This window comes from Equus asinus, chromosome 3, assembly GCF_041296235.1.
Source record: "Equus asinus isolate D_3611 breed Donkey chromosome 3, EquAss-T2T_v2, whole genome shotgun sequence".
NCBI classification, from domain to species: Eukaryota; Metazoa; Chordata; class Mammalia; order Perissodactyla; family Equidae; genus Equus; species Equus asinus.
Window position 1 is genome coordinate 19,790,671 of NC_091792.1, and position 17,073 is coordinate 19,807,743.

The window sequence follows — 17,073 nt, forward strand, 5'->3', positions numbered from 1 at the left end:
ATAGGTACTTTTGAAAAGTCAAAAGCAAAAGCAAGTCTAATCGGAAGAGTGGATTCTGGAACCAACCGCCCAGCCATTATAACATACAACCTTTAAGAAACAATTTCAGAAATGAAGGGGAAAAGTTGACTTTTCTCTGAACAGAGGGTTTTTTTTTACAGCTTGTAGGTAGACAATCTTAAGTCAACTTGATATATCCATTAATACAGAAGAAAAGAGTGTTCGATTTAGAAACAGAAGATCTAAGTTTGTGGAGTAGTTCAATTTTCTCATGGGCAAAGATGAATCATCCCACCTTTATAGGGCTGTCTTTTGATCAAGGCATATCATAACGCGCATGATGTCTCTTAAATATAAGTTGTTATACAAATGACATTATTATACCTAAGGAGAATTTACCACACTAAAGAATGGAGTTCATTTTCTTCAAGCACTGTACACATTCATTACAGTTATGAAAAACCGTTAAGCATAGAGGCCTAAAGTGTTTTTACGCCAGGTGATGACATTTTTCCTGTGCTGTTCTGTCAAGTTTAAACATTTCTAATTTTAAAATCATTTTAAAACCCTTTACAGAATTGAAAGTAGTTTTTCAGACCATGAAGTGACTAACGCAACAGTTGTAAACGTGTCACACTTCAGGCTAGCTCTTTCATGCGTCGGCCAGCCGAGGGTCTTCAAGAGCTGGACCGCTAGCGCTTCCGCCCCAAGCTGCAGGTGGCCAGAGCACTTCCGGCCCTCCGCCCTGAGGCCTGGAAACCTGGGCGAGCAGCGCAGAGCCTGCCACGCATGCGCGCCCCGGCGCAGCCTCTCCGGAGCGACCGTCTCGTTACGTCATCGCCTGCGTTGCTTGGACGGCAACCGGCGCGAGTTTTTCAAAATGAGGGCGCGGAGGCGCCGCCTAGGCCTCGGAAGGTGCCCGGGAGGCCTTTCGGTGGCTGTGCCGTCGTCGCCAGGAGCGGCGGCCTAGAGAGCCAAGCCTGATGGGCGCCAAGAACGGCTGGCTGCTCGGAGCGCTGCCTCGAAGGGACTGCGTGAAAGGAGCTCATCCGGGGAGCACAGGCCGGGGCCTGGAAATATGGCGACCTGCATCGGGGAGAAGATCGAGGTGAAAGACTAGGCCGTCCTCAGCCGGGCGGGTGGGAGTGGCGGCACTCGAGACCACTGCGGGAAGGGGACTGGGCGAAGCTAACGGCTGCGGTGCGGGCGCCGAGGTGCTTTGGAAGGGTCCCAACTGCCAGGGGCCCGGCTGTTTGGGGGCGGAGCGGCCCGCCCCTCAAACATGCGGGGGCGGCGGCACAGGTGGGTCTCTCGCGTCCCCGCCCTGCTGTCCCTAGACGCTGCGGCTTCGTGTCAGCGATCCCGCCGGAGCTGCCGCGCTAGAGCGGGGCGACGCTGCCTCCCCCTTCTCCGAGGGCATGGCGGTTACCTCCGGCGGGAGCTGCGGCGGGATTCCCACCAGGCCCTCGGCTCCCAGGGGTTGGCTGGCGGTGGGAGGAGGGTCATGAGGCTGCATTGAGAGTGAGGAAGCAGATCGGTAGGGTGCTCAATCTGGAACCCAGCCTGGCCGCTCAGGGAGCCCGCAAGGCATCAACATGCTTTCCACCCTAGACCTCTGCTGTATCGAGGTGTAATACCAGCTTGAATTTTGAATTCAAATTCCCTTTCCGATCTATTTTATCTTCTTTTTCCAGTTCCTCCCCATTTTTCTTCTCTCTGCTTCTATGAGTCATCACACATATTCTTTAATTTTAACTTTTAAGGATTTTAAAGTTGGAAATCTGCTTGGTAAAGGATCATTTGCTGGTGTCTACAGAGCTGAGTCCATTCACACTGGTTTAGAAGTTGCAATCAAAATGGTAAGAATATATTAATCAGCTTCTCACCTCTGCTTTGCAAGTAACTATAGAGGTGACTTGAGACGTCAGAAACTCCTTACGTACCAGCGTTTTATTTGATTATTAGGGTGTAAAGAACCCAGTGCTTAGGCAGAGGACACTAGTGCCACATCCAGCAATTGAACCTAAGGCTATCTTAGATCCTTGACCATGCTTAAATAAGTGTCTTATCTTCATTAATCTTCAGTAGACCTGGTATTTGTTCTTCTTATGCATACATGGAGTAATTAGTAGAAATCGAAGAACAATTTGAGTATGCTTTTGCATAGGTCTGTATTACACTGTAACAGTCTAAAATATTATTCTTGATTGTTAGAGGTGAGTCTAATAGTAACATAAGGAAAGGAGCTCATCCGGGGATTAACAATCGCTCATCTAAACCAATAGGGAGAGGGAAGGGAAGTTTTGTTTTAAAGCTTGGCTAAATTTTTGTTCTTGTTATCGGTATGATAGTTGTGCTATTAAGTTTTTTAAGTTGGGAGAGGGTATTAGAATGCATTGGGCAAACATACTGAATGCTCACTCTGCCAAGTACTCTGCTAGGTGTATGGGGAAAATAGACAACAAAGTAAATTGATCTCATAAGGAAATAAGTAACAGGACTTCAGAATATTTTAAAGTATACATTCTCTTTGCAAAGTTATTTTTGAAAACTTCACATTTGCAAATTTATCATCAACATTTAAATCTCTCATGGTATTTTTAGATAGATAAGAAAGCCATGTACAAAGCTGGAATGGTACAGAGAGTCCAAAATGAGGTGAAAATACATTGCCAATTGAAGCATCCTTCTATCTTGGAGGTAAGATACAAATTTTATAGAAGTGGCCAAGGACATTGAATTTTTATATGTTATAATTTATTATGCCCTTTTACATTTCAGTTGTATAACTATTTTGAAGATAACAATTATGTGTACCTAGTATTAGAAATGTGCCATAATGGAGAAATGAACAGGTATCTAAAGAACAGAATGAAACCATTCTCAGAAAATGAAGGTAGGCAGCTGCTTTTCTTGTTTTTTTTTCCTGTACCTATAAATTTTACTCTTTGAAGTGTAGTTTTGAAGAATGTGCTACTTTTAATATTTAGTGAAACTGTTTCAGTTATTACTTTGAGCTAGAAAAGGAGACTTTTTTCCCCTCAAAATTATAAAAGCCGTTAGTTCCTATAAATAATTCAAGCATTACAGAAGTAAAAGCAGAAATTTGTTATCCATCTGTCCCCCAAACCACATTTTAAATTAAGTCATTGGTAGCAATTTAGTATGTATCCCTTCAGATCTAGAGATGAGCTTTTTAGAATGCTATTGATGACTATAAAGTAGTTTCTAAGTGAATCACAAACAACTGTTGAAACCATTTATTATAGAAAATGTCAAACAGAGAGAGAGTAGTGTAATGAGCCCTCATCAACTTACCAGTCAGCTTCCAAAAACTATCAACTCATGATCAAATTGCTTCATCTGTAGAAAAATGGGCAGGGGATGTAAGCAGACTGTTCACAGAAGAGAAGTACAAATGGCCAGTAAACCTGGAAAGATGCTCAAATTCGATAGTAATCATAAGAGTGCCAGCTAAAATAATGAGTACCATTTTTTTACTCGTTGGATTAAGACTACCTAATGTTAACAAGGATGTGCATGAAATATAGCCTTTTGAAGGACAATTTGGCATGATATTAAAATACTAAATTTTATTCTTCAGTTCAGTGATTCTACTTCCTGAATTTAACATAAGGAAGCACCACATACATATGCACAAGAAAACAAGCATGTACAACAATGTTTATTGCTATATTTTTTGTAATCTTGAAATATCAGAAGTGACCCAAATGTTCATCAACAGCAATTAAATAAAGTGGGGATTTATGTGTACTGACATAGAAATATCTCCAAGAAATGTGAATTGGGGAAAAAGTAATGAAACTATATATTTTTATACCATTTTTATATTTTAAAAGCATTTGTTGCAATGTATTTCTGTAGATTTAAATGTATGTAGGCACACAGAAGAAAAGTATAAAAGAATATGTACACAATGTTAATGATTACTTTTTGGGAGAGTTTGGGAGGACATCAGAGGAGCTTTAGCTTGCTTTTTTTTTTTTTTACAATTAGAATGTATTTATGAATTGTGCATTTATAAGTATTTTCTCTTAATTGCTATGGACTTCTGGTTACCATAATTACTCTAGTCTCTTTCGATTGCTAATAAGATTAAGCTTCCCATAACTATATAGAAAATCATCAGTTAGAAAGGATAAAGATTAAAAGGAATGCCTAGTTGTCTTAACAGGAATTAAAGAATATGAAATTATCAGAGTAGTATTTTGATTGGCAAAACTAAGCTGCAAGCCAGTATTATGTAATACTCTGGCATGTGTACTTGGGTTTCTAAATACTGAATTTTGAGATTCTAAATACTGAATCTTCCAGATTTTCTAAATTGTTTTATTTTTTACATTCTAACAGCTCGACACTTCATGCACCAGATCATCACAGGAATGTTATATCTCCATTCTCATGGTATATTACACCGGGACCTCACGCTTTCTAACCTCTTACTTACGCATAATATGAACATCAAGATTGCCGATTTTGGGCTGGCAACTCAATTGAAAATGCCACATGAAAAACACTATACTTTATGTGGAACTCCTAATTACATTTCACCAGAGATTGCAACTCGAAGTGCACATGGTCTTGAATCTGATGTTTGGTCCTTGGGCTGTATGTTTTATACGTTGCTTACTGGGAGACCACCTTTTGACACGGACACAGTTAAGAACACCTTAAATAAAGTAGTATTGGCAGATTACAAAATGCCAACTTTTTTGTCAAGAGAGGCCAAGGACCTTATTCACCACTTACTTCGTAGAAACCCAGCAGATCGTTTAAGTCTGTCTTCAGTGTTAGAGCATCCTTTTATGTCCCGGAATTCTTCAACAAAAAGTAAAGATTTAGGAACTGTGGAAGACTCAATTGATAGTGGACATGCCACCATTTCTACTGCTGTTACGGCTTCTTCCAGTACCAGTATGAGTGGTAGTTTATTTGACAGAAGAAGGCTTTTGATTGGTCAGCCACTCCCAAATAAAATGACTATTTTTCCAAAGAGTAAAATTGCAAATGATTTTTCTTCTTCAGGAGATGGAAGCAGTTTTTATACTCAGTGGGGAAATCAAGAACAAGAAATCAGTAATAGTGGAAGGGGAAGAGTAATCCAAGATGCAGAAGAAAGACCACATTCCCGCTACCTTCGTAGAGCCCATTCCTCTGATAGATCTGGCACTTCTAACAGTCAGTCTCCAGGAAAAACGTATACAATGGAACGATGTCACTCAGCAGAAGTGCTTTCAAAATCCAAAAGATCAGGAGTAGATGAAAATGAAGAACGATACTCACCCACAAACAGCAATGTCAATATTTTTCACTTCTTTAAAGAAAAGACATCCAATAGTTCTGGATCTTTTGAAAGACCTGATAATGATCAAGCACTGTAAGAATACTATCAAAATCATTTTATTTTTTGATAAACATAGTAGCTCAAACGTGAAGCTGCATCTAACTAAGGGGGATTACCGTGTTTCTAATGTCGTCAGATGTTCCTGGGGTACTTCTTAACTATGGTTTTTATTATTAGGAAGAGAATCAGAATGATGATTTTGAATTGTAGTTAAGAATCTCTTTGCAAGTGAGTGTATGTGCTCATGATTATGTTTGTAATATGTGTTTAATACTCGGGAACTTTTTGTTTCATTTTTTAATTTTATATGAAGCAAATCTCCAGTGCAAAGTATCATATGTTAAACGTGTCTTGCAGGCTAGTTTTTTAGTTACTGTAAGTGTTTATTTTTTTATTTTTCTGATCTTTGATTTTTATGCTTAAATTGCAAGAGGGCAGTAGCCATGTTAGAAACATTGTCACAATACCATGGGCATTTTAGCATGGGAGTTTAGCTTCTTAGACACAATTTAGTTATGGAAATATTTGTTTCTACAGTTATTCTACAATTTCAGGTATTCAAATCAGAAGATATCTCCCTTTTTAAATATTTTTATCTGAAAAGTTATTACCTGATAATTTTTTATTAGTTTATGAGATTTTTGTTCTTTGTTTAGTTCCAATCGTCTTTGTCCAGGAAAAACTCCTTTTCCATTTCCAGACCAGATGTCTCAAACTGAAATGGTGCAACAGTGGTTTGGGAATCTGCAAGTAAAAGGTGAGTTTTTAATGGAGCATTTAATAAAAAATTAATGACTTAGACACTTAAGCATTGCAGTTTCTATTTGGGTTTTCTTAAGAAAATACATTTTCAATAAACTCTATTACAGTAATAGTAATAATAACTGCTAACACATTTGAGTATTTAAAATATCTGCCACTGTCCTTAATGCTTCACATGTATTAACAACTCATTAGATTCTCACAGCAAACGTATGAGGAAGATACTGTTATTAGCCCTGTCTTACAGATGAGAAAATTGTGGTGCACAGAGCTTAATTTGCCAAGCTACCCTGCCAGTAAGTAAAGGAGCCAGGATTCCCCTCCAAGCAGTCTGCCTCAGAGACTACTCTTAACCCCTCTGCTCTTGCAGCCTCTCTGTAATAAGCACCTACTGTCAGTGCCTATAAAATAATTAAAAGATGATTGACCTTGGGGCTGGCCCCGTGGCCGAGTGGTTAAGTTCATGTGCTCCGCTGCAGGCGGCCCGGTGTTTCTCGTCAGTTCGAATCCTGGGTGCGGACATGGCACTGCTCATCAAGCCAAGCTGAGGCAGTGTCCCACATACCACAACTAGAAGGACCCGCAATGAGGAATATACAACTATGTACCGAGGGGCTTTGGGGAGAAAAAGGAAAAAAAAAAAAAAACTTTAAAAAAATGAAAAAAACAAAAGAGATGATTGACCTTATTTTTAAGTAGAAGCTGATGTTGACATCATGGTTTACCCTTGGGACCTCATATATACTAAAGTATACAGATACTAAAACCTAAACATTTTTAAACAGCTGTCACCCAAGTCATTATTTTTGGATATAGAGTTTGAAAGTCAAACATTTCTTATTAATGAACATGACAGATTCATAGAAATGGGTTGGAAAAATAAGGATGGAAAAAGAATAAAAAGGAAACATACGGAGAGGAGGAGATCATTTTGTGCCTAAGTATTGTGTTACCTCAGACAAAGAGTGCGTCATATGGCTGTAATTTAAGCAGAGAGTTGTTATGTCACCGCAAGAGTCTATTCTTTTTTTATATATGTTATTTTCAACATCCCAAAAGAATTAATCTTTTCATTTGTGCTTGCTGAAGATGATAATACAAGTCTATGTTTTTTAAACTATAATACTGTCATGTCCTTAATCTTGCACTTAACCTTCTATTGTGTTTATAAATACTTTTATTTGGTAACATAGACATGTCTGAGATGGAAAAATAGCCTTATTTATAATAATCTAGTAGTGCTGTTGCAATTTTAAGGTCTATTATTTGGTCCAAAATATTTTCTGTCAAAATAGGAGTAGGGGGAAAAACACTAAAAAGTCATTTAAGGAAAAAATTACAATACTAATTTTTAGAGTTTAGCATTTGAAAAATTGCTTTACAGAGTTTTATATAGTCTAATCACTGTAAGGGCCTTACAAAAATAATGTTACCATGTGAATTCTAAAAGTATAATTGGGTAAAGTTCAACAAGAACTTTTAAAAATTGAGGGTGCAAATACATTTGTAGTATTAAATACTAATAATATTAAAGCTATTTCATATATTATAGTATTTTTTGCTTTTAGTTGCATATTTGGTAAGTAGAGATGGAATAGACAGTCCTTAGCTTAAAAAGAGTAAATTTATATGTTTTCTAGAATGATTAGCTGAGAACTCCCAAATCTGTATTTGTTGGAGCGTTGGCAGTTAATTGTTTTAGAATTAGTAGGTGACCCTAGGTGACTAGTTTTTGCCTTGATTGAAAAACTAATTACTATCTTTTCTTTCTTAATCTTCAGAATACTAAAGATATTTCTTTGCAGTCTGGCTTAAAATGTTTTTTTAAATTCACTCTTTTATTAATCATATCTTAAACTGCTTAGTGTTAGAAAACTTATGAGCTGGTTTTTTTTACTAGATTTCTTTTGTTCCTAAAAAAAAAAAGTGCTATTAGAATAATACCAGCATGACACTGTTTTGTGTAGACTTGACTTCGTAATTATTCACTAGATTGCTTTATTCTGTCTATATTGTAGCTCATTTAAGAGGGACCACTGAGCACCACAGCTTTAGCCCAAACAGAGATTTCCAGGGCCATCCAGATTTGCAGGATACGTCAAGAAATGTCTGGACTGATAAAAGAGCCAAAAAGAACCCTCATGTTTCTGATAATGCACATTCTGCAAAACAGCTGAATACCATGAAATATGTGACTGAGATAATTTAACAAGAATCTGTTTTTGGCCTAGATCCTCTTTCTGAACAAAGCAAGACTAGGGATATGGAGCCACCAGTGGGTTATCAGAAACATACGTTACGAAGCATTACGTCTCCTTTGACTGCTTACAGGTTAAAACCAATCAGACAGAAAACCAAAAAGGCTGTGGTATGTGTATTATTTTTCTAAATTACTATATGGTATGTTCCTTGAGTACCTGATTTCTGCTATCAAACGTGATGTTTTTTTAGTTCCTTAATATGTCCCTGTACTTCTGATATGTACGTGATAGACTCATTTAAAAGAAAAGAGACAGGTATTTATGGAAAAATAGCTCTTGTTTCCTTCTGGCTACTTTAAGAATGGTGAATTGATACTGACAAGTTTTGAATTTTAAGTTATTGATAATGAAAAACATTGAAAAATAATACTGGCTAAATACTGTGTTAAATATTATTTTATTCACAATTCCTGTCACTAAATTTTGTTTTTATTGTTTCTACATTTAATCCAGTCTCAAATCAAAAAGGCTAAATAGGAAATAGAACTTTTTTTTAACATCTGAAGCTATTTAAAGAAAAGGAATATACACAAAATGAAGTTTAGAGTTTTAAAAAAATGTGTGTGAATTGGGAATGCTGATTTTATTTTTTAATTCCATGTTCCTCCTGTTTGTCCTTGTTTTCCATTTCACCCAGTCTTGCCTTTGTTTGGCTTGCTATTGTCTTGTCAAAGTACGTATTCTCCACCCTACCTTCTGCTTTTATTCTACTCACTGGTTATCATTTCACGTTTCATTATATCTTCTTACCTTTGCTCCTTATGTTTCACAGTTGTGCTCAAATACACCTCTGGTCTAGACAGTTGCCGTGAAGCACCTCGGTTTTGACTTTAATTTTTGTTTCAGCCATGGTTAAGTACTTTTAAGTATTATATATGTCAGAGCTATTTAGTAAACAAGAGAATTGTTAGTGATTTTAGTTTTGTCTTTCAGGTGAGCATACTTGATTCAGAGGAGGTATGTGTGGAGCTTCTAAAGGAGTTTACATCTCAAGAATATGTGAAAGAAGTTCTTCAAATATCTAGTGATGGAAATATGGTAATGTGGATTTACTTTATTATTTTGCAAATTCTGATCATCGCTTAAGCATTTAGCATTCCAATTCATTCTATAAGGGTATCTTTAAAGTTTTTAAAAATCAGTTTTCCTGGTATGATAGTGTCTCTGGAATTCAGAAACTGAAATAGAATACTATACATATTTAAATAAATTTGTGTGGTTTTTAAAATAATTATAACTAGTCACAAAATCTAAATTTTAAGCTCTAGTTTAAAAAGCAAAAAAAGTACTTTTAGAGAATATTTGGCATTTTCAATGAAATAGTATTTAATATTACATATGAGCTCTTTTCATTATGTTAGTAACAAAATATCGTGCTCTAACTTTATGGCATATAATTAGAATTCTTAACAATTTGTTTGGCAGATCACTATTTATTATCCAAATGATGGGAGAGGTTTTCCTCTTGCTGAGAGACCACCCTCTCCTACTGACAACATCAGTAGGTACAGCTTTGACACTTTACCAGGTATGTAAGCTTACCAGGGAGTAAATTTAGAAAGTGGATTGATGTATACAGAAAGTCTATATACTTGGATATCATAGATTGTAAATATCTTGGCTTCAGTCAGGCCGCAGGTCATGTTCTCATACTTTATTTCTGGTGATACCTTACCAATCCAGTGTTTCTTCATAGTCTGTGTTTTAATTGTATTGTATTCTATTTATTTAAGTAAAAACTAACTCTGGAATGTTAGTCATATATCACACGAATATAATTTGTACACTTGTTTAGCTACTAATTTGTCTAGAACCGTGTTAAAAATTCAACATAAAGTATCCAGTTTTTGACTTTTGAAATTATTACTGTGCTACATAAACAATCATTTATAGTCGTGGTTAACCATATTTGACTCCCAGTGCAGCTTCTGGATATTATGGACTGGGGAATTAAATACTAAATAGTAAGACTTCACCAAGGTGACTTTTAGAAACCATCAAGAAAACCTATCTCATCTAATCCTGTTAGGAAAAAACTGGGTAGACAAGACTATTTAAATACTGTAAGTGACCCTAGTTATAGGGAACTGCAAAAACTTACTTTTGTATATAGGGACTGTAAAACTGTTCTTCACTAACATAAACAGAACTTTCTTTCCCTGAAAGGCATTTGGTTCTGATATCTCAGGTAGAAATCTTTTCATTTCATTTGTTAAAACTTTCCTGGAATCGTTACCTTACTTATAATGAGTCAGTGATTCAAAGAAAGAGATTTTTAAAATAATCGTGATACAAGTCATTGGATTTTGTTATATGCTTCTTCGGAATTTTATTATCCTATCTTTAGTTTTCATTAAAATAATAGACTTGTATCTCTAAAATATTTTTATTTTAGTACTGAGATTACTAACCTATCAGCTTGAGCTTTTGAGAAAGAATAGAAATAAATATTAAACTTTTATGGAATTTATATATCAAGTCAACGCTTTATTCCCTAATACTAGCTTGTGTTTTTTCTTCCCCTAGAAAAGTACTGGCGAAAATATCAATATGCTTCCAGATTTGTACAGCTTGTAAGATCTAAATCTCCCAAAATCACTTATTTTACAAGATATGCTAAATGTGTTTTGATGGAGAATTCTCCTGGTGCTGATTTTGAGGTTTGGTTTTATGATGGTAAGTACCATTTAGAAACAGTAATTTTTCCCCTTTAGTTCATAATTTAGTAGTTGTGGGTTGTTTTTTTTAATTTCCAACACAGCAGCTTTTTAAGATATTCAGTCATGTACTGCATGACATCGTGTTGGTCAGTGATAGACCACATGTACAACAGTGGTCCCATAAGATTAGTACCATGTAGTGTAGGTGTGTAATTGGTTATACCATCTAGGTTTGTGTAAATACACTGTTGATGTTCATACAGTGACGAAATTGGTTAATGATGTATTTCTCGGAATGTATCCCTGCTGTTAAGCAACGCATGACTGTGTATACGTTGTGTGTGTGTGTGTGTGTATCTGTATAAATAAATTATGTAGTGCAGTATACTGTATGTCAAATCATGTTAATCAAAATTTATTTATATATACTTTCTTGTTTATCCTCTAATATGTATGTTAGTCCTCTTTCTCTTTTTGGCTCAAATTTAAAAACATCCGGATTGATAGTATAAAAATCATGTGAAATAAACAATATTCTATTTCTTATTAGAAACTTAAATGGACATATACCAAATTATAAGAATTATAAATGTGGCAAAAGGATAGGTTGAACCAGAGAATCTTATTTTCTATATCTATTCCATAAAGATGATTTACTTTTTAACCTGTAAAGCTCCCTCCTTTAAGGGACACATAGCACATACACTCACATAGTACACCTGTAGTTATAGCTGTCGTTCAGTTGTGTTTTATAAGAGAGCAGTGATTTTTTAAAATATCATAAAAGTATTAGACTCAAGCCAGATATATGCAGGAGAGAAAAATGGATGGCCTTTGTGTTTTGAATACTTTGAGAGCCTCATTTTATTAATGGTCAACAACTGAAGATAAATGATACCTTAATCCTAGGAGCCATTATGTACTGGTATGATATTGAAGATAAATCTAGGAATATTTAAAGAAATGATAAAAGAATAGTTTTCTTATTTTTTAAGGAGCAAAGATACACAAAACAGAAGATTTAATTCATGTTATTCAAAAGACTGGGAAATCTTACACCTTAAAAGGTGAAAGTGAAGTTAATAGCTTGAAAGAGGAACTAAAAATTTATATGGACCATGCTAATGAGGTACGTAGCTCCTTGTAGTAGGTTTTTCGTACCAGTTAATAATGATTACAAATGATATAGGTGAAGCAATGACGGAAAGCACTCTTCTTTTGAAATAGGGTCATCGTATTTGTTTAGCACTAGAATCCATAATTTCAGAAGAGGAAAACAAAAGTGGAGGTGCTCCCTTTTTCCCAATAATCATAGGAAGGTAAATGTTTGAAAAATTTTTAAATATGGCTGAAATGTATGGGAAATGTTACAAAAATAGTTTGATGTTTACATTATGAACATTCTTTAGTTTTCTATAAATTGAAAGCTTTAAGGGAACATATTTGGACATTTCTATCTCCTTCAGAAAACCTGGTAATACTAGTTCACCTAAGGCCTTATCACCTACTCCTTCTGTGGATCCAAACTACCCAATGAGAGAGAGACCATCTTTGAATAGAATGATCATAAATAGTGCTGCTTCTTCGAAACAGGCGCCGATACTTAGTCCTTCTGTAAGTAAATATATGCCATTTCTCTACTTTAAACTCTTCAGTGATTGCCTGATGCCCTTGATATAAAATTAAAACTCCTGCGGCCGGCCCCGTGGCCGAGTGGTTAAGTTCGCACGCTCCACTTCAGAGGCCCCGAGGTTTGCTGGCTCGGATCCTGGGCGCGGACATGGCACTGCTCGTTAGGCCATGCTGAGTCAGTGTCCCACATGCCACACCTAGAAGGTCCCACAACCAAAATATACAGCTATGTACTGGGGGAACTTGGGGAGTAAAAAAGCAGGAAAAAAAAAAAAGATTGGCAACAGTTGTTAGCTCAGGTGCCTATCTTAAAAAAAAAAAACTCCTTACTGTGGCCTTACTATCACCTACCTACTTTTTCAGCCTCATCCTGAGCTACTTTACCCCACGCTTTGTGCTTGAGCCTCAGAAGCCATCTTTTTTTTTTTTTTAAAGATTTTATTTTTTCCTTTTTCTCCCCAAAGCCCCCCGGTACATAGTTGTGTATTCTTCGTTGTGGGTTCTTCTAGTTGTGGCATGTGGGACGCTGCCTCAGCGTGGTCTGATGAGCAGTGCCATGTCCGCGCCCAGGATTCGAACCAACGAAACACTGGGCCGCCTGCAGCAGAGCGCGCGAACTTAACCACTCGGCCACGGGGCCAGCCCTCAGAAGCCATCTTTTAGTTCTTAATCTCAGGGCCTTTTCACATGCTCTTCGCTTGACCTGGAACTCTTCTCCAACCCCTTAATGGCTAATTCTTTCTCATCCTTCTTGTGTCAGTTTAAATGCTTCTTCAGTGAGGACTAACCTAATCCCTCTAGGAGAAAGCTAACTCTATTAATATATATTTTGTTTTATTTTTTCTAGTAAAATAGCAACTGCCTTAATATCCATGATAGGCTCATGGTTAAATACACGTATTATATTTTTACTCAGTGAACTGTCCTGCTAATAAAGACTATATAGCAATGTAGACAAATGCAGCATTAAAGAGATAGATCTGTGTGTGTAGTACGTTTACCTGTGTACCTGCACACACACACATACATATGTAATTGCAGCTATGAAAAATTACACCTTGGGGGGAGAAAAGATAAAAGAAATTTACCAAATGAAAATAGCAGTTGTATGACTTTTTTTCTGTTCTGTATTTTTCTGGTTTTCCATAATGTGGTTATATATTTTTTAATTAATACTTTAAAACTGAACTTTATTCCTTATGTGGTTATATTTTAATTTTGTTTTTAAAATATTACTTTACACTAATGAAAATCCAGTCATTTTCTACTTTTGCTGAAACTGGCTTATGAAAATGCTGAGGAATAGCGTCTCCCTGTCTTTTCTGTTTGTAGACGGTTACAGGTGAAGGACTTGGCGCCACAGCTCTGGCCTCCGCAACAGGCATCTCTCCTAGTGGTGTGAACGATTGTCTTCCTAAATCAGCACAACTTTTGAAGTCTGTTTTTGTGAAAAATGTTGGTTGGGCTACACAGGTGAGAAGGTTTTGAGGAAGGTGAATTTTCTTTGTATGAGTTTCTTTAGTTTCCACAATGATTAAAGAATTACCAAAAAATAGAAATTATTTTAAAAATTTCTCTTTGCAAGTAAGTTTTTACACCCTTTTGTATATTGATTCTATCACTAAAAATTTTAACTTTTTTTTTTTAAGATTGGCACCAGAGCTAACATCTGTTGCCACTCTTCTTTTTTGTTTCCCTTCTCCCCAAAGCCCCCCAGTACATAGTTGTATATTCTGGTTGTAGGTCCTTCTGGTTGTGCTGTGTGGGATGCCGCCTCAGCATGGCTTGATGAGTGGTGTCATGCCTGCACCCGGGATCCGAACCGGCAAAACTCTGGGCCGCCAAAGTGCAGCACGCAAACTTAACCACTCAGCCACTGGGCCAGCCCCTGCATTTTTTATTTGTATACAGTTGGACAACTCTGGATCTTGTTGATGACAGATTGCCTGCTAGGGCCTGCATGACCTATTTTTGCCAGTTATTTTTACAGTAGAGGTCATGATAATGGCTTATTGTTAGGAATTAAGAATGATGTCTAGGGCATTTTAAGTTTTACAGACTATTTGTAATCTATATTTCTAGAGTAACTTTCATTTGGCAGAAAAGGATTTTTGCACTTAAAAGTTAAGTCCACATTTAGTTTCAAACTTACAGAATTTTATGTAGGTATGAACCTGTCTGAAAGCTTGAAGCTTAGAGTCTTTTGAGCATAGCACATGTAATTTCAAATTAACAGTGAAGTAAAATGCAACCTAGACCTTTATGGGGATAGGAAATAAAGGGAAGGGAGCTCAACATTTGTTGAGTACTTTCTGTGTGGTACCATGATTTTCACTTACGTTGTCTCATTATTCCCCAAAATAAAACCTGGTAAAGTTGGTGTTATCTTCTTTTATAGATAGTAAAATTATGGCTTATGGTGGTTGATTGACTTGCACAGTCCTACTCATTATTTGGCAGCGTCTGGTTAGAAACCCAGGTCTACTTGATTCCAATGTCCACATCTTCTTCGCACTCTATTTGGAGTGGCACATTGTAAAAAATATCAGTGCCTAAGGAACAAATTTCAAAGACTAAGATGTAATGTTCTCAAGCAGATGAGAAAGTCTTGTGGTCTAAGGACAAAGAATAGAGGGAAATCCTAATTTAAGAAAGTGTTGGCTTTGGTTATTTCCTAAATGTCTTCTTGGTTAGAAATACTATGTGGAAAAAAACAAAAAACAAACTATTGAGTTACCCTAGTGGAAACGAATGGGAAATGAGATTCATTTAGAGTAATTTTAATATTATAATGCCCTAGCTATTAAAGGAATAATCTAAAAAAGACATGAATATTCTCAATGCTCCTACCATCACAACCCCAAATTTGTAGTTAACCTGGGAAGATTGGTTTTTTCTAACTATGTGAAAAACCTGTTAAACATGAGTGCCTTTTAAGAACTTCAAACCCTCTCCCGTATAGTAATTTTGCATGCTTGTTATTTTTCTAGTTAACTAGTGGAGCTGTGTGGGTTCAGTTTAATGATGGGTCCCAGTTGGTTGTCCAGGCAGGAGTGTCTTCTATCAGTTATACATCCCCAAATGGTCACACAACTAGGTAAGTTCTTAAAATAATGGTTGAGACTCAATCCTTTGCTATAATTTTGTTTTCTCTGTGTGTTGAAATAAATGATTTAATAAAGTTATGTTATTTTCTTTAGATTAGGGCCTTCAATTTAATGAAGAATACAGATTTTCAGCTTGTTTTAAATTATAATGTCAATTCAAGTTTTTTAATCTTTTTTTTTTAATTTAAATACATTTAGAAATTGGTCTATTTAAAAGGAAACAAATTGGGTATGCTTAATTTGATTTAGGTATCTACTCTAATGAATAATTTTGTATGATTTTCTGAAGTGCCTCTTGCCATTGAAGAATTACTGAAAAATATAATGCGCCTTTTGATACTCTCATATGAACCAAGTAATTAAGTTATGTTTTTGTCTTTTTTTCTTTTGCTTCTCTTAGGTATGGAGAAAATGAAAAATTACCAGAATACATCAAACAGAAATTACAATGTCTTTCTTCCATCCTTTTGATGTTTTCTAATCCAACTCCTGGTTTTCACTGATGAAAGCTCCTTTTAGATATATAAGTTTAATAAATAACTTTTTTGTTGGCTTTCAAGTAAAGTGACTTTTTTTATTTACTATAACTTCCTCAGAAAGCCTTCTATAAAAGAGAATTTTAATCTATACTATAATGGATGTATTCTAATGAGGGAACAAAACAGAATGACACTTGAGTCACTTATAAAATGTAGTGGTCATAGATTAAAATAGGACACCTAACTTTGCTCTTAGAACATATACCCCCAAACTTACTGTGTTCATATGTTTGTATTGAACAGTCTTTTAAAAGCAAAAATATAAATGGTGTGTGGTATGATTGTGCTTTTATTGTTTTCCTTACTTCTCAGACATGTTGAGAATCATGGACAAAATATGCTGGACTTTTTGAATTTTTGAACATGTAAATAATGTGTATTTATGTTACAAGTAACATATGTAAACGTGTATATTTGTTTTATATTTATTTTTGTAGCACCAGTTTCTGAGGAAACATTTCTGCAAATGCATTTTATAAAAAAATAAATACAATGATAAGTCACTTTATCTTTTGATTTATTCGATTAAATACTTATTTTAAAATAAGTTACTAGTAAACTTGTTTTTAAATTTTGTTTCCTGTTTGTTTAGGAGGAGCCAATTAAATTTGAAAAGTTAATTTTGCAGATGGTAAATACATCATTTCTCTACCCCTATCTGAAAATATCTGTATATTTTAGTGTTAAACATCTTAACACTGAAGAACTTAACAATACAATTAATTAAGATGAAGAAAAAGAATATTT

General features: G+C 35.7%; 1 protein-coding gene across 3 annotated transcripts; it reads left to right on the forward strand.

Annotated features, from left to right (window-relative positions):
* Nucleotides 1–836: 836 nt before the first annotated feature.
* Nucleotides 837–16,866, forward strand: PLK4 (polo like kinase 4). Of its 3 annotated transcripts, none has more exons than XM_014839197.3 (16): nucleotides 837–1,108; nucleotides 1,764–1,859; nucleotides 2,605–2,700; nucleotides 2,782–2,896; nucleotides 4,372–5,398; nucleotides 6,022–6,122; nucleotides 8,359–8,495; nucleotides 9,322–9,426; nucleotides 9,814–9,916; nucleotides 10,915–11,064; nucleotides 12,044–12,177; nucleotides 12,276–12,367; nucleotides 12,515–12,662; nucleotides 14,013–14,153; nucleotides 15,671–15,777; nucleotides 16,188–16,866. In XM_014839197.3, exons 1-16 carry the CDS (start codon nucleotides 1,079–1,081, stop codon nucleotides 16,288–16,290), a joined length of 2,685 nt encoding a protein of 894 aa, XP_014694683.3. In that variant the 5' UTR covers nucleotides 837–1,078; the 3' UTR covers nucleotides 16,291–16,866. The 3 variants fall into 3 exon arrangements, with proteins under 3 accessions (XP_014694683.3, XP_070360831.1, XP_070360830.1); XM_070504730.1 differs by lacking the exon at nucleotides 837–1,108 and adding an exon at nucleotides 1,115–1,302; XM_070504729.1 differs by lacking the exon at nucleotides 837–1,108 and adding an exon at nucleotides 1,499–1,628.
* The last annotated feature ends 207 nt before the right edge of the window (nucleotides 16,867–17,073 follow it).